The sequence below is a fragment of the Prionailurus bengalensis genome, chromosome A1 (genome assembly GCF_016509475.1).
Source record: "Prionailurus bengalensis isolate Pbe53 chromosome A1, Fcat_Pben_1.1_paternal_pri, whole genome shotgun sequence".
NCBI classification, from domain to species: Eukaryota; Metazoa; Chordata; class Mammalia; order Carnivora; family Felidae; genus Prionailurus; species Prionailurus bengalensis.
The window spans coordinates 134348885-134369852 of record NC_057343.1 but is presented as its reverse complement, the minus strand read 5'-3'; the positions used below and the strand labels follow the sequence as shown (position 1 = coordinate 134369852).

Sequence of the window (20968 nt, the reverse complement as noted above, 5' to 3'; positions counted from 1 at the left end):
TCCATGCTGCACATAATATTCATAGCCACCCATGGCTGGGCTAAGGGCTTGGCATAAATTCTTTCATCAAATCCTTAGCTAAGCTATTTAGAGGACCAATTAGAATGTTTTCTTCATATTCTAATCAAACTTACAAGAAACTGTTTTTAAAAACTGACATTCATGAGATTCTTTTAAGCGCTCTCTCTCTCTCTCTCTCTCTCTCTCTCAAGAGCTAATAAACATTTTTGAAAATTACATAACCTGACATTTAATCATATAGAAGTATATATAAAAATGTAAAGGTGTATATAAAAAAATAAAATAGGGGCGCCTGGGTGGCTCAGTCGGTTAAGTGGCTGACTTCGGCTCAGGTCATGATCTCGCGGTCCGTGAGTTCAAGCCCTGCGTCAGGCTCTGTGCTGACAGCTCAGAGCCTGGAGCCTGTTTCAGATTCTGTGTCTCCCTCTCTCTGACCCTCCCCCGTTCATGCTCTGTCTCTCTCTGTCTCAAAAATAAATAAAAACTTTAATAAAATAAAATAAAATAAAATAAAATAAAATAAAATAAAATAAAATAAAATAAACTGTATATATAGCACACTAAATGTTTAAGAGTAGGATTGCTAGAGCTATTGAGATTATGAAATGGGAATCAACTTCAGATTTTTTTTTAAGCTGTAGGCCAAATTTCATGACTCAGGTCATTTATCTGCATCAAGAGCTATACCTCTGCATTGTTTTAAAGCTTTAAGTGTACTCCTCTAGCAAAAATTGGAGAGAATCATTACTGCCCCTCCTTTTGGTCAAAAATAGTATAACCAAAGTAAGTAAATTTCCTAAGTGAAATGAGTAAGGAAAGGGATGAGTCTTTTAACCATTAAGATTTAATTTCTCCACTTACAAAAAAGGGTTGGACTAAACAATGTTTAGGATCTCCCGCTTAAAAAAGCAAATAGTCTCAATCTGTAAAGGAAAGCAAAGAAAAATATCCTTACAAGCGTTCAAGAATATCAGTATAACTCAAGTATGAACATTTGCCTAAACTTAGTGAAGTGAAGCAGTCTTTGGTGAATTTCTTCCCCCTGGCCTGAGGTCAATTTCACCCTGCAGTATGCCACAATGGGTCAAATGTTCTGAAGTCTACTGAGCCTATGACAGAATCCTTGCTGTTACCAGAAATTTATCTCTCAGATGTCAAAATCCAGGATTCTCCAAAAAATGTGAATAACTCAACTTACTTTTCAGACCATTTAGGAACTGGCAGAGAAAACTTGTCATATACAGAGAAAACTCTGCTTTGGGATTTAATAATATGTTTCTTGGGCCCCTGGGTAGCTCAGTCACTTAAGTGTCCAATTTTTGATTTCAGCACAGGTCATGATCTCACGGTTTGTGAGACTGAGCCCCACATCGGGCTCTGTGCTGACAGTGTGGAGCCTGCTTGGGATTCTCTCTCTCCCTCTTGCTCTGCCCCTCCTCCACATGTGCATGCTCTCTCTCAAAAACAAACATATAAAGAATAATAAAATAAAAACCAGTTTGTCCAAAGATATTTATATTCACAGAAAAAAGCACTCAGAAAGAAAAAGAAATAACCTTCAGTGATTTAAAGGTGAGTAATATGAAAAATTTATATGGTGCGTTACTTCAAAGCACTTTAAATTATCTTAGGCTGGCTATGTTTCAAGTCAATACAAGTGATTTGTGTTTTCTCTGTATTCGAAAATGTTTAAATTAAATTTAACAACATGACTGAAAAATGGGTGAGAAGGAAAATAAAAGGATGAAAGCTGTGAAGACATTTCACAAATGATAAACAAACGTCCAATAAGCACATGCAAAGATGTTCAACACCACTTAAGTCATCAAGAACATACAAAATAAATCCCTGATGTGATATGACTATCTATCCATTAAAATGGCTAAAATCAAAAAACAACTCAATACCTGGCAATACCACAAGTTGGCAAGAATGCAGAGCAATTAGATTGCTCATCTGTCGCTGGTGGGAATGTAAAACGGTACAATTTTGGAAACAGTTTGGCAGTTCCTTATAAAGTTCAATATACACTACTGATGCATGCACCAACACAGATGAATCTTCAAAACATACTGAGCAAAAGAAGCCTGACACAAAAGAACATGTACCATTTGATTCTATTAATGTTAAATTCTCGAGGTAAATCGAATCTGCAGTGAGGAAAAGCAGATCGCTGGTCGCCTGGGGCCAAGAAATGAGGGATGAGAGCAGGAAAGACAAAAACAGGGCACAGGAAAGGTTTTATATCTCGACTGTGGTGGTAGCTACGCTGGTGTATAAAATTTGCCAAATTGGGGCACCTGGGTGGCTTAATCAGTCAAGTCTTGATTTTGGCTGAGGCCATAATCTCACAGTTGGTGAGATCAAGCCCCACATGGTGCTCTGCGGTGACAGCGAAGAGACCTGCAGAGGTCTCCCTCTCTCTCTCTCTCTGCCCCTCCCCTGCTCTCTTTCTCTCTCAAAATATATAAACACTTTAAGGGGCGCCTGGGTGGCGCAATCAGTTAAGCGTCCGACTTCAGCCAGGTCACGATCTCGCGGTCCGTGAGTTCGAGCCCCGCGTCGGGCTCTGGGCTGATGGCTCAGAGCCTGGAGCCTGTTTCCGACTCTGTGTCTCCCTCTCTCTCTGCCCCTCCCCCGTTCATGCTCTGTCTCTCTCTGTCCCAAAAATAAATAAACGTTGAAAAAAAAAATTTAAAAAAAATATATATATATATAAACATTTTAAAAAGTAAATATATTTGCCAAAATCTGTACACACACCTGCTTTAGCAGGTCCCTTCTGTTGCATGTCAACTTTCTCAGTAAAATCCTCAATTTCAGAACACGTGCCCTCCTTAAGACCCATCACCCACTTAGCTTGTTAGGATGAGGACTGGTGTAAATGACTGATGAACCCCTGAATTCTATGCCTGACACCAGGAGTACACTGTTTGTTACCTAAGTGGAATTTAAACAAAAATTTGAAACAATAAAATTCTCAATTTTACTGCTCTCTGGATTGCATTAGATTTCACCAAAGGGTCTGCAGAGGGCCAGGCCCATTCCAAAGCAGGCCAATTTTCACACCACCTGGGAGGACCCGCCAGTGAGTCAAGGCAATTCCTCCTCTTGCACGTCGGTCATTCAGGACTCACCTGTGAGAGCTCCTCCCAGGCTTCCCCGCCGCAGCTCTCGCCCGTCCTCACTCAGCTGTCTTTTAAACTTCAGTGACTTTGCAGGACCAGAAGTCACATCCGGGGTGCTGCATTTCCGAAATGGCATGGGAGGAGGTGACAGTATGTGGTCAAGCTGTAGAGACAAACACAGGGGCATCACAGGCTGAGGACACTCTCAACACCCACCAGCCCCCTTGCTTATCCTTCTCCAAATCCCTCTCTCCCAAGCCTGTTCCTAATATGGTTACTGTAGAGAATTCAGGGTTTCACTATTGTGTCCTACATCTGAAGAACATTCTGGCGTACCGCAAAATCTCAACAGCAGTGACGTTTAAAGTGCGGGTCCCAGGGGCGCCTGGGTGGCTCAGTCGGTTAAGCCTCCGACTTCAGCTCAGGTCACAATCTCACGGTCCGTGAGTTCGAGCCCCGCGTCGGGCTCTGGGCTGATGGCTCAGAGCCTGGAGCCTGTTTCCGATTCTGTGTCTCCCTCTCTCTCTGCCCCTCCCCTGTTCATGCTCTGCCTCTCTCTGTCTCAAAAATAAATAAACGTTAAAAAAAAAATTAATAAAAAAATAAATAAATAAAGTGCGGGTCCCAACAAATTAGTGGGTCATGAAACCAAATTTAGTAGATCTAACCAGGATTCGTTTAAATGTAGCAGAAGTTGTTAGAGTCCAACAAAGGAAAAGCACAGTTTTATGAATCACCTGATTAAGTTATACTTGTGTGTGTGTGTCCTTACTCACTGTGTAAGGTATATGTCGTTCTGTGGGCCATGATGTCTCTAAAAAATGAGTAGTATTGTTCTAAAGAGAATCAATAGATCACTTCTTTAGTAGTTCACAAAAGAAAATCCACAGGCTTCTGGTGCTCACAGATACATGCAGGGAAGGGAAATTTCTCAGCACCACATCCCTTAATGCAAATCAATACATCCCTATATCACTTTATAGCCTTTTAAAAGAAAATCTGTCACAAGAATCAGAGAAACTAAAATCACTTCAAGAGACAGCTTTCTACAAAAGAATCCCTTGTGTCACAACACTTATTTCAAGATCTGTCCTCCTTTTCTAAGAAAACCTTTCAAACTTGAATAGGGCCACATCTTCTAAAATGTTCACCTTCAGAGTATATATGCAATATATATATACATATACATATATATATATAGATGGTTACTGAGGACAAAAATACTCATTTGCATATACATCTATCCAGATGGTTATTAAGAACAAGAAAGGAGTACAAAAGGTATTCGTGGAAATTCCAAATGCCACAGAAAAAAACTTTGTAGAAATTTAAATTCAGACAAGACTTCAGTAGCGCTGCTCAAATCTGAGCATTTTTAGGGATGCTTCACTGAGATTTGCTTTGCTTTGTGTTCATGGGTAGAGAAACAGCTATCTGGTTATATCTGTCTGAATTTTTGCAGATTAGCACTATCATGGATCTATTTTGCCTAAGTGGTGCAGCATACTCAAAACGATGGCACAAAAAGAAATTTAACCCTGCCTATGAGTAACTCCTCCCAAGCGCAGTGGGGTAGAACAGACCTCACTGGCTCAGCTCTTACAAGATGTGTGCTCCCCCAAGCTCACTGTATTCATTAGTAACACACAACATCTGGGCTTCAAGCACTTGTCAGTAAGTAACCACCTCAAACTCAATGCTGGTCAATTTCTTACTGTATTTCATGGCCACTTAGTATTATTGTGAGAGGCCCTCGAAAAACTAGCAGTGCCTCCACTCCAGGATCAAGCCAGATCAGTCGGGAAAAGATCCCAGATTGTACTTTTGGAAGCTATTTGTTGAGTCTGCTGTTCATTACAACAGCATCCTACTTAGGACAGCCTCTAAGAAGGAATTGTATCGAATTTTAGATACTCTGGCCTCAAACCTTATGGACACAAAATTGGAGCAAGAGAACCCTGGACAGTGACACACCAGCTACTGGAAAATGCAGAAAGCAATCAGTGGTTCAAATGTGGTCTGATCATTATACAATGTAGAAGTTATTTTTGTCTCCTTCATGGCTCCATTTTATGCCTTTACTCTGTTGTGTTTTTTTTTTCTTTTTTCTTGGCAATGACAGTGAGCACCCGTATTCCCTTTACCACCTTTTGCCATACTACCTTTGCTCTCTCTTCTTCTGTCTTCTCCCCCCACACACACACACACAGTGGAGAGTTGCACGCATTATGGATCTTCACCCCCCAAAACTTCAATATGCCTCTTCTGAGAACAAGGACATTCTCTTCAATTCTCCTACCCTGTATTACAGGTATCCTTTTAAGTGTCTCAAATCTTTCGTTATCACCTTGAATTATAAATAGTAGGGAAAATATAAAATAAGATTCTACCATGTGGACTCAATACTAGGAATTTGCTTTTGCCTTAAAAGGAAAGCTTGCAGCCACAAGGTGGCAATGTGTCACAGACATTCAACACAACGTTCCCCAATAGCCAGCTACTGGATCCCGTAAATGCATCCAGAACCCCTGAGAGTATCTGAGTGACTTAGAGTCCATTCCACTTAGTTATTTTCTCCCAATTACTAGTGGCAGCTGCATAAAATACAAATATTTATTGTTTAAGGGTTCATCAACTTCTGCTCCTTCTTTTTCACCTGAAGTTAAATTTTTCAGCTTGCAGAATTACAATTACTCTCTCTGGGGAAGAGTGTTATATCACAAGTTAACAGAGGGTGGAAAAATAAGAAGGAAGATAATTCCTAAGTAAGAATTATGTGATTTCCTTGCATATTTCCAAACAAAGCCCTAGAAGATGAAACAAATGCAGGCGAGGAAGGAAATCAAGAAAAAAGTAAAAGAAAACAAACAAAAAAGAAAATCTATTTCATCACATATATAGCCATGAGCTATTAGTCCATAACCCAGCATTTCTAATCAGAACCGCAACCTCAAGAGGGGAGTATTATTTTAAATCTGGGAAAATGGAGTCAGTGAACTGTGAGGGCTGTCAACGTTTCAAACACAGTCTAAGGAGAAAAACCTGTAAGCGTAGCACCATGTTCCAGGATCCCATTTCCTTCTTCACATCAAATCACAATCCCAACAGGGCTCTCTCTAAATAGATCATTTTTCCAAATTTGCTGGCTTGTCAGGGGCTCAATGTTCTTTCTACAATTAGTCAAAGCTTCTCAAAATGGTCCACTGCAGCCCTGCGATTTCTTTTTCATTTTTTGTCCTGATTCAAACACTCATACTCCAATGGCAAATATTTCATCACACCCTAGAGCTTATGGTAGACATCAAACTTATAACTTCAGACACAGCCCTTTAAAGGATTCCCGTTTAATGTTTTCCAACTTTTCCAAACTCCCCAAGTCTTCATACTACAGGAAGTTCAGCTAACGACAGAGCTTGTCTTTAAACCAAACAATGAAGCCTGAACTTATCATGCCTGCTTCACAGACTTCTAATTTTTGTCACCAAGCAGACAATGCATTCCTATCAAGAGATAGCCCTCTTCCCTTGTCACATACTTACCTAGTCGCTGCTAGCCACAAACTAGCCTGCAAAGACACATTCTGCAGAAATACAACCTTACCTCATTCACCAATAGCAAATAATGATTTGTGGTGGATCCCATTTGCTCAAAGCTTCCCAGTTTAGTTTTCTCATCCTCCTGCAGTTCCAAGAACCACAAAACAGTTTGAAGAGGTCCAGTGGCATATCATTAAATGTCGAAGTCAGACAGATAGGGACCAAACACACCACATACATGTCAACAACTTCTGTTGCTAGCAGTCTATCACAGGAAGCATGGAAGCATCTTAGAGAACAAAGGGTGTACGGAAACTATAATACAACTACTAGAAGTCTGATGCACTTTTAGTGCAAAGTTTCCAAAATTCTCAGTCCTATTGAGAAGCTTATCACTAGAACTCCGCATCTGTGTTTTTTGAGTTTATCACCTCCATTCACTGTTGGCTGTTTACAATGCTCAGGCTGAGAAAAAGAGAAGAACCCATCACTGTCACAATATGGCTTCTACCATCAGTGAAAATGAATTAAAAGTACAGGTAGGAGCGCCTGAGTGGTTCAGTTGGTTAGGCATCCGACTCTTGATTTCAACTCAGGTCATGATCTCCCAGTTGGTGCAATCGATTCCCGAGTAGGGCTCTGTGCTGACAGCAAAGAGCCTGCTTGGGATTGTCTCTCTCCCTCTCTCCCTCTCTCTGCCCCTCCTCCACTTGTGCTCTCTCTCTCTCTCTCTCTCAAAAAATAAATTGAATGAATAAATAAATAAATAAAATGAATGAATGAATGAATGAATGAATGAATGAAAATACAGGTAAAGGCAAATTACCAAGGAATCTTGATCTTATTTTTAGTGTCTCTGCCATCCCCACCACCACCATCTCCAAACACGGACCATGGGTGTATTCTTCTATGGCTATAGCCCCCAGGAGTACCATCATCTCTCTCTAAAAGGGCATATCCAAACTTTCAATGAACATTCAACTTGCAGCCTTCTTAACTATTTTCTCCAACCTCCCCTCCAGATACACTCACACTCGAGCACACAAGTTCTCTAATTCACAGTTTCTACACCATCACAGTGATCATATGGACATAAACCCGTTTTTCCCTTTTCAGTAAATTGCAAGTCCTTTTATCTAGCTAGTCAAGTCACAAACCTTACAATTATTCTGAACTTCTGTGTTCACTCCATATCAAATTCCTCTAAACTAACCTCCAAAATACACATATGCAGAATCCAATCACTTCCCCATTCCTACTGCTACCAAGCTTATCCCTGCCATCCAGACCTGTTTCCATCCTTGTCTCAGCACAGCAGCCAGCGACCATCTAAAACATAAGCCAGATGTTCCACATCGTCTGCTGGGGTCCTCCGGCCTCCCCTTCCCCTCACCCAGAGCAAAACCCAAAGTCCTGGCAATGCCTTACGGGTCGTTCCACCTCTACTCACAAGTCTCTGATCCCAGCTACTATTTCACTTGCTCTACCTTGGCCTGTTACTGCACCTCGCTGCTCCAGGCATCTTCGCACCCAGCACCCTTACCTTGAGCATGGCCTCTGCTTGAGATGCACTCCAGATATTAGCTATCATGCTCTGCCCCCCCCCCATCAAACTCCCACCCTCCAGGTCTCTATTCAATCGTCAGTCTTCCATGGGGGGGTTCTCCAACTGCTTTGTGTAAAACAACATGCCCACTGCTTCATTCCCTTCTATATGCTTCTTTTTAGCATCTCTCACCCCATGTTAGATCTTCTATATTTGTTTTCCTTCTCCCATTAGATCCTAAGTTGCATGAAATTACATACTAGTCTGTTCCATTTGTCCACTGCTCTACATAAAAGGCACCGTGTAAACATTGGTTGAAAGAACAAATGAATGGAAATCTCTGGTATTTCGTTTAAAATATAACCAAAAAACAAAGACCACGTACAATTAACAGTTTTTACTGTTGGACAAAGCTGAGTAAGATTACATTAAATGTTACTCAAGGTGAAAATGCTAAATGCAGTCCACAGCATTTTGACAAAATTGAACGTTTCATGTATGAAAAAGACCCTGAGGTTATAGCAAACGTCACCTTTTTAAAGAATCTTTCTATATACAAACTAATATGCTAATTTTTTTTAACACCGCTGCCTCTGAAGGTGATTTCTAAATAATGAATTATTCGGCCTCTTAACTATATCCTAGCGAGCATATTCAGTTGTGTCTATCAATCCAAGCCTCTCCCTACACTCTCTTCTCTTTGCTGTAATTCCCCATTCATTCCCAAGATGTGGGACATGCATTTTAAAGACCCATCCAGAATGCATGTGCCCTAAGGCCAAAGTTCATTAGTTCACCTGGATCATCAATGTCACTTGCATACACAATGAGGCTCACCAGTAGTCTTTTTTATGCTAAAAAAAAAAAAAAAAAAGAAAAGAAAAGAAAAGAAAAGAAAAGAAAAGAAAAAAAGAGTAAGAGACTGACTAGTAACATGGGGTTATGAAGACCAGGTTCAGTTATTCTGTTTCTTGATATTAAATATTCTAAGAAACTTAAGGTATGAAATGAATAATTAACAAATTGCATAGACTATGCTTATAATCTTAATTACCTGTTCTACTGCCTCCATCCAAAAAGGAATCAAATGAGCAACCTGAACTGACTGTACTTCACAGGCTTTTATTTACTTTTAAACCAAAACCTATAAACAACATTTTAAAATTTGACAGAATAGAGTTCTATCTTTAAGACAGTCATTACCAGATTCATACTAATTTCGCAGTAGTTAGAAAAGTCAAAGCTTACCATCCTAATTAAGACAATTAACTATTTCTATGCTCGTTTCCTCACCCACAAAACGTTAGTAGTAATACTATCTCCTGTGGTTGTTGTGGAGATTAAAATAATTCATATACGCGCTTAAAACATGCACAGAACATAGTAAGTGTAGAATAAATGTTAGCTGCGCTGGTTATTGAAACTGCCATAGAGGAAGTCACCTCATTCGCAAACATCTCTGCATGTGTACTTCATCACAAATGGTTTGCAAGGAAATTAAAGGGATTACGATTTTACTGAGTTGTCTTACTTTTCTTTATGGCTCAGAGGAGAACTTGGCTTGTACTGCTTTACAATTATTTCCAGCTGTGATTCTCAAGCTATAGGGTGTTCAGCGTGCATGAGGCACAGCTGTATGGAAGGAGCCTAACCCAAATCTGAACTCTCAGGGGCAGCATCACAGTGCCATGCCTTGGCCAAACTACTTGACTCCTCTCTCAAGTATGAGCCTAAGAGGTGGGGAGGATACAGGTGGATGATGAATGAAAAGGGCTTAACACAGTGCTTGGCACGTTAAAGCACTCATTAACTAAGAATGCTGCCCATAACTGTCACTGTAGTTCAGCTCAAGTTCCACTTTCTCTCAGCTTGTTGACTGATAGAGCATACGGCTTTCACCTGACCCTTCTTTTTTTTTTTTATGACATTTATTGACAAATTGGTTTCCATACAACACCCAGTGCTCATCCCAAAAGGTGCCCTCCTCAATACCCATCACCCACACCCTCTCCTCCCTCCCACCCCCCATCAACCCTCAGTTTGTTCTCAGTTTTTAAGTCTCTTATGCTTTGGCTCTCTCCCATTCTAACCTCTTTTTTTTTTTTCCTTCCCCTCCCCCATGGGTTCCTGTTAAGTTTCTCAGGATCCACATAAGAGTGAAACCATATGGTATCTGTCTTTCTCTGTATGGCTTATTTCACTTAGCATCACACTCTCCAGTTCCATCCACGTTGCTACAAAAGGCCATATTTCATTTTTTCTCATTGCCACGTAATATTCCATTGTGTATATAAACCACAATTTCTTTATCCATTCATCAGTTGATGGACATTTAGGCTCTTTCCATAATTTGGCTATTGTTGAGAGTGCTGCTATGAACATTGGGGTACAAGTGGCCCTATGCATCAGTGCTCCTGTATCCCTTGGATAAATTCCTAGCAGTGCTATTGCTGGGTCATAGGGTAGGTCTATTTTTAATTTTTTGAGGAACCTCCACACTGCTTTCCAGAGCGGCTGCACCAATTTGCATTCCCACCAACAGTGCAAGAGGGTTCCCGTTTCTCCACATCCTCTCCAGCATCTATAGTCTCCTGATTTGTTCATTTTGGCCACTCTGACTGGCGTGAGGTGATACCTGAGTGTGGTTTTGATTTGTATTTCCCTGATAAGGAGCGACGCTGAACATCTTTTCATGTGCCTGTTGGCCATCCGGATGTCTTCTTTAGAGAAGTGTCTATTCATGTTTTCTGCCCATTTCTTCACTGGGTTATTTGTTTTTCGGGTGTGGAGTTTGGTGAGCTCTTTATAGATTTTGGATACTAGCCCTTTGTCCGATATGTCATTTGCGAATATCTTTTCCCATTCCGTTGGTTGCCTTTGAGTTTTGTTGGTTGTTTCCTTTGCTGTGCAGAAGCTTTTTATCTTCATAAGGTCCCAGTAATTCACTTTTGCTTTTAATTCCCTTGCCTTTGGGGATGTGTCGAGTAAGAGATTGCTACGGCTGAGGTCAGAGAGATCTTTTCCTGCTTTCTCCTCTAAGGTTTCGATGGTTTCCTGTCTCACATTTAGGTCCTTTATCCATTTTGAGTTTATTTTTGTGAATGGTGTGAGAAAGTGGTCTAGTTTCAACCTTCTGCATGTTGCTGTCCAGTTCTCCCAGCACCATTTGTGAAAGAGGCTGTCTTTTTTCCATTGGATGTTCTTTCCTGCTTTGTCAAAGATGAGTTGGCCATACGTTTGTGGGTCTAGTTCTGGGGTTTCTATTCTATTCCATTGGTCTATGTGTCTGTTTTTCACCTGACCCTTCTGAAGGGCACCTCTGAATTCTTACCTCTATTCTACACTATTCAAATCGAGAAGAAACATTTCACAGGCTCACCACCGCATGAAGAATATGCAACCTTCCTTTCCCCAGCATCTTAAAATCTAACTACACAGACCGAGTCGACACTGACTGAGCTACCATCTTGGACCACGCTGCAGGGGGGCCCATTTATTTTGCTGACTCTCATTGTGGACTGCGCCACCCAGAATGCATGTTTCCATTTAATGATACTGTAAGAAACAGCCATGGAAGTTCTGCATGTATCAACAAGTGAGGAAGGACCTCTATTAGTGCCCTCCGTGTCAAGAATCCTCTTAATGAAACAATTCTGTTAAGCAGTTATGTGCCAAGTTTGCCTCTGGGCGCAACGGCAGACAAAACTCCCTGCCTGCCAGAAGCTTCTTTCTGGTTGGTGAGATAGAAACCTGGAGAAATGCTGTTAGGTTCTCTGCAGTACTAACAGGTGTGCTTCTGCTGGCTTCTAGTCTGCTTGCACCCTGGAAACCCCACCTAATTCATCACAGTTCTCTCATTCAACCGCCAGAAATCACAGGGCAAAGCCTGGGCAGCCCATCATCACCAACTGTGGTAGGTCCAATCTCCATCAAGGCTTCATGGGCCCGGTTGCTGCACAAACTTCACTCTGGATTCCACTTTACCCTCTGCTGCGGACTATTTGTGTTCCCCCCAAATTCATATGTTGAACACTAACCCCTGTGTGATGGTGTTTGGAGGCAGGACCATTGGGAAGTGATTAGGTCATGAAAGTGGAGTCATCTTGCATAGCATTAGCCCATTATACACGAGATCTCACAGAGCTCTCTTGCTTCCTCAACCAAGTGACGACAGAGCTAGAACTTCTATAAACCAGGAAGCAAACCCTCATCAGACACCACATCTGCCAGGGGCTTGCTCTTGGACTCAGTAGCCTCCAAGAGGATACAGGTGGATGAGAAATAAACTCTGAGAAATAAATGGTTGTTTATAAGCCAACCAGTCTATGGTTCGCTGTTGCAGTAGGTGGGATGGAGTGAAACATCCTCTTTAGCAGTGTTTTCCAGGTGGTGGTGATTGTGCCACCGAGGGGGACATTTGGCTATGTCTCATTTTAGCTTCTCTCAACTGAAAAGGAGCAGAGGATGCCACTGATAGCTACTAGCTGGAGAGCACAGGTGCTACTGAGCACAGGACAAGGTACAGAAGAGCCCCCAGCCAGAAAGAATTACCCAGCATAAAACGTCAATCACATTGCCGTTAAAAAATGCTGTCCTATCCGCGCTTTTCATGTGTGCATCTTTAGCTGTGTTTTAAGTTATTCATCTTGCTGAGTGATGTATTATTTCAGGTCATCTTAAAACCTTGTAAGAACAAGAAAAGGGACAGAGGCAGAGCACAGATGGAATCGTAGCAAAAAGTGATCATGTCAACAAGTTTGTTAAGCAAATAATTTTCCCAGCCACTCTCATTTACCCAACCTAGTTCGCTGTTTATTGAAATTCGGTTTCTCAAGTGAACACCATGTTTTGAAAAATAATACATCAATCGAACATATTTAAACTGGGAGATGTACTAGATACCAGTATCATTTTCCATCTTCAGTTTTTAATTAATTCTTTGAATCACAAACTTCAATTAGCAAAATAGAAAGTGTTTCAGAAACAACCTAAAATACATTATTAGATCAAACTACAATGGCATTCACCTAAACAGAGCACACCACTGGTTTCATCTCTTATGAGAATTGATTTTCTTTCTTCTCTTCTGAGAGAAATATGTAAATTAGCACTTTGATAGCACTATCCCACTTTTGTCTGTCAACTCAACTTCAAGAAAGTCAATTCCTTTGCTTATGAACATCTCTAAACACACACACACACACACGCCTCACCAGCAATATTATCAGTCCCAAGGACAGAGCACCACACAGCAGGCATTGAACTGTGATGTTTACATTAAGCAATAAATGCAATAGCCCACAGATGTAAAAAAAAAAATCTAATTTTATGTTAGTTTTTTTAAACGTAGCACTTTGCACACTTCAGTTTAGGAACCATGACATTGGGGAAAGCACAGGGAATATACTGATTTGACTTTGCATATGTATCACCTGTTTTCCTGTCACTTTAATATTCTCGATGCTTCTCTGACCTTTATTTAGGGATCTGCTCTATGCCTGAAACTGTTTACTTATCTGAAGTCATTAAATTCCCCTGGTACCATCATGTCTCCATCAGCGACATAACTCAAGATTCAGACCACAATTAACAAAGCAGGAAGAGAATACATTCCTCAACTCTCAACTATCCACCATTTCAAGTCAGAGGGGAGGGGCGCCTGGCTGGCTCAGTTGGTGGAGCATGTGACTCTTGATCTCAGGGATGTAAGTTCAAGCCCCATGTTGGGTATGGAGATTACTTAAAAATAAAATCTTAAAAAACAATCAAGTCAGAGGGAAAATTCTCACGACTCCACAAAATTTTACATTATGTGCCTACTTTCCCCTCTGGCAGAGGGAGTAGACCTCCAAGGAGGTACTATTATTATTCCCATTTTACCAATGAGGAAATATATTCAGTAAGATTAGCCCCTCCACACTAATCAACTTCTCAGGCAGTACACAAAAGCAATCAAGCCCAAGATTTCTGACTCCAAAGCCCAAGTTTCTTCCACTGTTCCTAACAGCCTCACAGAGAGGGGCACGCAGAGCAAAGCACACGAAGCCCCAGAAAGTAAAGGTTAATTTCCTCTTCCATCTCTGATCCAAGAAGACTCCCTAGAGAAGAATAGATCTTAGGCTTTGATGTCAACCAATCTGAATGGTCTAGTTCTATCCTAATTGGCAGTCTACAAAAGCAGTTTCCAGGGCTTCCACAGCTGAAATTCTTAAGTCAGAGTTATAGAATCACACAATATTAGCAGTAGAATGGACCTAAAAATCACCTGTAGTCTAATTTTCTGCTTTTTGCAAGACTGAGGCCCTGACAAATCAAGTCAACCACCCAGGTTTACAATAGATTGTGTATGAATGCAGACCAGAACCCAAATTTCCAGACCTACAACCTATTGCCTATCACAGCCTACCTATCACACTCTTACCTACTTTGCCTCCTGCAACCCGATATTCACCATCCTAATTGATTTGTATGATTTTCTATGGCTTTTTATTCATACGTGCTCTATAAACCCAAGATTGTTTTAAATATATGTTTTAACCAAATGTCTACTATGGAGTAGGCATTGGGCTAAGGACTGAAAAACTGAGAACAGAATGGACAGTTGCCTTCCTTAGGGCACTTCTACCCAAGTGTAGGAGGCAGACACAAAAACCCAACCATCAAAAAACATGACCAGTACAAGGATGGACTGGGTATTAGGGACTGACTACAAGTGGCTTTGAACAGAGCTATGGTTGGGCACCTAATTTATTTCTTTTCTGTGTTGGTTGAAAACGCTGTTACCACTTCTTGCCTGAAATGTGGCGGGGTGGGGGGAGGGCATGACTTGTATATACTCGCACAGACTATGGTCTTCTCAGATACTCAGAAGCCAGTCCAGATGCAGCACAGAGTGGTATGTAAACACTTGCTAATTGTGTTTTTGGGTCGGGACTTTTCAAACTCAACCAACTTGTCCTCAGGTTCACCACCCGCACCATAGAGCATGACTAGAACTTTTCTGGTCCTCATCATCTATCCTTCCTGAGGCACAAACTGCCCACCATGGGCCAGATGCTGTAGGAATAGTGCAGGGCATCACTTCCTACTTCCTGAGAGAATCAACAGAGGAGAGGAAGAATACAGCAGTTTGAGGCAAGCCCACAGCCAGGAGGACATTCAGCCATGTGGCCATGTAAGGGAGATCCAATTATAATTTCATCTATAAAATAAGGATCATTCTATCTCCCTCACAGCATTTCTGTGGATTAAGTTAACATATCGATATGGAAAGCTCCTGTCAAGAGAAGACACGCAAATGTTTCTTCTCTTTCCCCTTCCTTCTCTTAACCTAGTTCATTTTCTGAGGACAATAAAAAGGTCATCAAGCACTAGAACTTCTTTTCAAGTAATATCTATTAAGGCTAAAAATAAACTTTATACAAGTTTCCGGGGTGGGGGGGAGGACTTCAAAATACGCTCTCCTTGTAAAATAATGTTTAAGCTCTTTACCTGAACAAACATATAAATTAATATTCATTTCATGTTTTTGCATTAAGAAGAAAAACGGGATGTTTGAGCAAGTCTACGTGGATAGCAGCAGCAAACCAAACTCTGACCCAAGCGGCAAAAATAAATATTGTTAAGAAAAGTATTCCCAAGAATTATGAGTCATGAGTCCTCAGAAGTCAGGAGGCTTCCATCGCCTGGTTAGACAGAAACCATTTAGAAGGACAGAAGAACAGTCACTGAGAAACTGGAAAATAAGAGACCTTGAAGGAGGGCTCTGGGGATGGGGGTGGTGAGGTCATGCTGACTATTTTTAGCAGCTTTATTTCTTCTTCAAGAGGGAAAAAAATAACCCAGAAACATGAGGGAAATGGAGAAGAGAAAGAAAGGATGGAGGGAGAAAGGGAGGGAGAGGAAGCTGGAAAGAGGAGTAAGTGATGTGGCAAGAGCTCTGGGGAAGTCACTGCCCTGTCGGACCCCACTCAGCAGGCTGAGTCTGCTTCTCAATGACTAGTCCCTGGCGTGTGCCCTTGGAACTCAAGGTCTGGGGGCTGCCTTGTGCCCAGGGCTTCGCCTTGACTGACTCTTGCCTCTGAAATGCAGGCTACTGGGGACCAGATCCCACTACGGCACTGGGTCTCAGGGCTTCCTGTCTGTGGCCTGATGAACTGCAACACTTTGGCCCTGCCTCTACTGGGAAGATTTAGGGTTTGCTTTGTAAGTTTAAATAATGGTGCCAATATCCCAGATTCCCTTTGTCCAGTTTACACCTTCATAGGTTTCAACCCCAAGCCGATGTCTGCTACCTAAACTCCCCAGTCCTCAAGAGTCAGGCCAGGTATAACCTACCAGCCCCCCAGGGGAACAGGAACTGGAGTTCTCAAAGGAGAAGGAGAAAATGCCAGAGAAAGAGGTATAAAGGGATAAGGAAAGGGGTAGGAGATGCAACAAGAGACACAAGAAGGACAAAGGAGACAATTAACAGCTTGGTAGATACTGCAGAAAATGCATCATCTTACCTTTTCTTCCTTTTCTACTGTTCACGTGGGTCGGAAATCCTCTGATCACTCCGATCCTCTGATTACGGATCACACTGTCATCAGAAACTCTGACTGGCTGACCAACCATCCCTGGAACCTCCTAACATGTTTGTACCTACTCTTCAAAGAAGAATGGGAGTCCTCTGCTCTGATCTCCTCCTTGCTTCCCAGGAAGAAAACTCTTCTCCAGGTTACAAGAGCAAAAAACAAATCAGGAGATTCCCAGCAACTATATGAAATCGAGGAAAGAAAAGATGTTGCCTTTGGGTACAGGTTCACGACTCTGCTAAAGGAAGCATTCACCAGAAGCCACCATGTAATAAAAACAGATAAAAGAGAATTCCAAAAGAGGAATCCCTTGAGTTCTCAAAACAGCCCCGAAGGATTGGGTAGAGTTCCACTAATACAATCCACACAGCAACCAAGAAGGGCTTAAAAGGTCTGAGTTTCATCAGGTTTTGTTTTTTTAACCTGGTCTGTAAACAAAAATTCTAAAACTACTATTTTAAATATAGCTAATGTGAGCCAAAAAAAAAAAAAAAAAAAAAAAAGGAAGCAATTCTCTCTTCCCATCGAAGAACAAAAACAAAACCAGGCAATACACAAGAACTCCCAGGAAGCTCCTGACAAGCTAGAGTGCCAAGCGGTCCCCACCTAGGAAAGCACCCACACACGGATATCTGACCATGTCTGAAATTGACTTGGCCAATGAACCCAGGAAGCAACTTCATAGTCAGCATCTGACCCAGCCTGGCTGCCACATCCCAGGTCTTTATTTCTCCACTCTTGCCAGAGACTCACAGGCGGAAGGGAGAAGGGCTCTGCATTGAACACACGTGGATCTAAAGACTGGAGTCAAGGACATGCAAATAAAGGCAACTTTCATGTCTCAGTTTGAAATCTACCTGAGAACAGATCAACCCCTCCACAGGTGGAGTCGGTGCCTTCTTTCAAAAAAATCTACAGTTCTTGTATCATCTTCTTTCATTAAGTTTCTACACATATGGGTAAAAGCATATGGGAAAAGCTGTACACTTACCTCACGGAAACTACACTGTTATGTATAAACCCTCATTCACGTAACATCTTCTTTCGCTGATATGTTTGCAAATGTACGTGTAGAAGCACGTGGGAATAGACCTATTCTTACCTCAGTGAAACTGCACAGCATATAATGCGTGTTTCAGGTAACACCTTCTTTCATGAAGATGTGTTCGCAAATATATGTTAGAAGCAGGTGGGAATACCTGCACGTTTAACTTATCAAATCTACACTGTGAACAAACCTTCTTTAAAGTAACCTGTTCTTTCACTAAGATGAAACTTTGTAAAGTTACATGTACAAGCTTATGGGAATAGCTTCATGCCTAATACATGGAAAGTACACTGTATAAATTTTCAAAAAAAAGTTTACGGCTCTCATCGGTAGGTAAATTAGATTTCTTCTCCTTACATGGGGACTTTAAACAATGAATTCCTCCATGTAAGTGTTTATTGAAAGATTAACAAAAGCCAGCTGGCAACAAACGGAAGCAGAACTCTCACTTACAAGGCCACACCCACTGAATTCATCTGATCAGTAGAGCTCCCGTCCATGTGTACTGTCCCTGCTCCCAGGAGCTGGGCTGCACCTGCCCACCAGGGCTATGGGTTTGGTCTTCCCATTTCACATATTCCTCTAATGGCTGCAGTCACACGCTACTGCTGAGAGGACCCAACTCTCACCGAGCTCAAACCACCACAGCCCTCAAGGTCTGTCCCTGCCCTTCACCGTTCACTGCTATCCCAGGGATCAGCAAACTATATCCCACATGCCAAATAAAAGTGAACTGGACTACAGCCATGCTTCATTTACATACGGTCTGCATTCCACCTGGCACAGCAGAGTTGAACAGTCGCCACAGAAACCATGTGGCCCTCAAAACCTCAAACATTGGCTCTCTGGCCCTTGACCAAACAAGTTTGCCAGTGCCTCATTTCTTCCATAAACTTACCAAGCATTTACTATGTGCCAAGCACTGTTTGTGCCCTGTGGAGACAACAGTAAGCAAAGCCAAGTCCCCTTCTTCAGGGGGGCTAGGGCTGTAAAGAAGCAGCAGCACGATATGGGACAGGATGTGGGACACTGCATCATGTGGGCAATGAGAGGAGGAGGTCACTGAAAGGGGCCCATATGAACAGCAACCTGAGGGATGGGGAGGAGGGAGCCGCATCAGGGCCCTAAGTGAGAATGAGCTCAGCACATCTGAGTAAAAGCAAGCAAAGTGGCTGGACAAGGTCCCCTTTCCCTACAGTCCCCATCCACTCACCCTTCCTCCGGCTAGGCACAGCCCTTGCCACATGCCCGGGACCATGTTGCTTTAAGCACAGATCTCATCTCACCTTTAAGATCACTTTCTGACATGGTCTTGTTTCCATCCCCATTTTACAGGTAAGGAAACTGAGGCTTAGGGAGCTTAAGTGACTTAGCCAAGCTATTGAGCTAGGGGCCAATGAAGACAGAGATCCATGGCTAGCTTTGAGACCCAAGGTCCTCCTATATTGTTTCCCATCCACCTTTGTACAGACAGCATGGGCTCTAGCACCTAGCTATGGACCAGCAGCTTGACTTTCCTGCTGTAGCTGGCCCAGGCTGCGGGCCACCTGGATGGAGGCAAGAGGCTTCCCTGAGCCTGCTTCCTTTTCCACTCTCTGTTTCTATAGTCCATGTTTTCACTGAACTTCCCTACCCCATCCACTCCTAATGCTATAAAAGCCTCCAAACAAATCCAGTGAGCCATGGAAGGCTGACAGAGGCAAGGAAATAGCTTGCAAAATAAGGAAGGAGAAAGCGAACTAGAATTTACAGACGGTCTCTACATGCCAGGCACTAATGCACAAAGTGCTCACTTTATTTCTGGGAGATGATGCCTCATGAAAATATCAAAGGAGAAAAATACATCTTCCACAATGCAGTTTTTGGCATTCCACAATGCAAGACCTGCTTAAGGAGTCTCCAGAACAGACAAAATAAAAATTTTAAATCAGCACATATTAGTATACTGTGCTCCTCAGAATTCATTATCCAATGTCCTGAGACAAGATACACAGCAACTTCCTATTCTTTCCAACCTCAATTATGTTCTCAGAACTTCCACCTTGTTTTCTCTGCCTCTTTTAAGAATTTACATCAGGGGCATGTAAATGGGTGGCTTAGTCACTTAAGCATCCAACTCTTGATTTCAGCACAGGTCATGGTCTCACGGTTTGTGAGATCGAGCCCCGCTTTGGGCCCTGAGCTGACAGAGTCAAGCCTGCTTGGGATCGATTCATTCATTCATTCATTCATTTATTCATTCTCCCCGCCTCTCTCTCCCTCCCTCCCTCTCTGCCCCAGCCCCAAGCTCTCTCTCCCTCTCTCAAAAAATAAACATTTCTTAAAACAGAATTTACATCAGATTGTAATGCTTTACAATGCAATGCAACTTACAATGCTTTACAATTTACAATGCGCGTGATTAATCCTAAAGCAACCATCTCCCCAAACACACACTTGGATCCCAGAGGCGTGGAAGCAAGGAGTGGATTGCCTAAGCATTCCCAAAACAGATACGTGGATTGTGTAGGCTCCCATTGTAGCCCCTCAATAGAGACTACTACTAAGAAACCTAGCAATCATTCACAACAAAGTTCCAAAGCAGCATGCACGAGACAGTGAGGAGGACACCTCCATAAATGCTACCAACAAAAACCGCAATGGGAAGAATGGCCAAAGTAAGTGAAATTAACTCTCCTTGCTCAAAGGAAAACAATTACAAGATTGCTTTGCTAACTGTTTTATTTTAGCATTTACACAAGAAAATAATCCTATTCTTACTTACTATGTCTGCTGCCCCTCTGAATCCTCATCTCTTATCTGCTGCCCCAAAACTGAGCAAAAGGCTTGACACAGTCAACCCATAGCATGTGTTACAGACATAAATGCCTACTTATACCTGAGGGTATTACTAGCTGTAAGTAACCTAAGGAGTTAAGAGATGCACTACTGGGGCGCCTGGGTGGCTCAGTCGGGTAAGCATCTGGCTTCGGCTCAGGTCATGATCTCGCAGTTTGTGAGTTCGAGCCCCGCGTCCGGCTCTGTGCTGACAGCTTGGAGCCTGAAGCCTGCTTCAGATTCTGTCTCCCCCTCTCTCTGCTCCTCCCCTGTTCACGCTGTGTCTCTCTCTCAAA

At 42.2% G+C, this 20968-nt stretch overlaps 1 protein-coding gene across 7 annotated transcripts in view; it reads right to left on the bottom strand.

Annotated features, from left to right (window-relative positions):
- MAST4 (microtubule associated serine/threonine kinase family member 4) overlaps positions 1-20968 on the bottom strand; it is a 567241-nt gene that overhangs the window by 415487 nt on the left and 130786 nt on the right. For all 7 annotated transcript variants that reach the window (XM_043591561.1, XM_043591586.1, XM_043591535.1 and 4 more), the window contains exon 2: positions 3159-3312. In XM_043591561.1, the coding sequence (XP_043447496.1) occupies positions 3159-3312 (154 nt within the window). The remainder of the gene's footprint in view (positions 1-3158; positions 3313-20968) is intronic.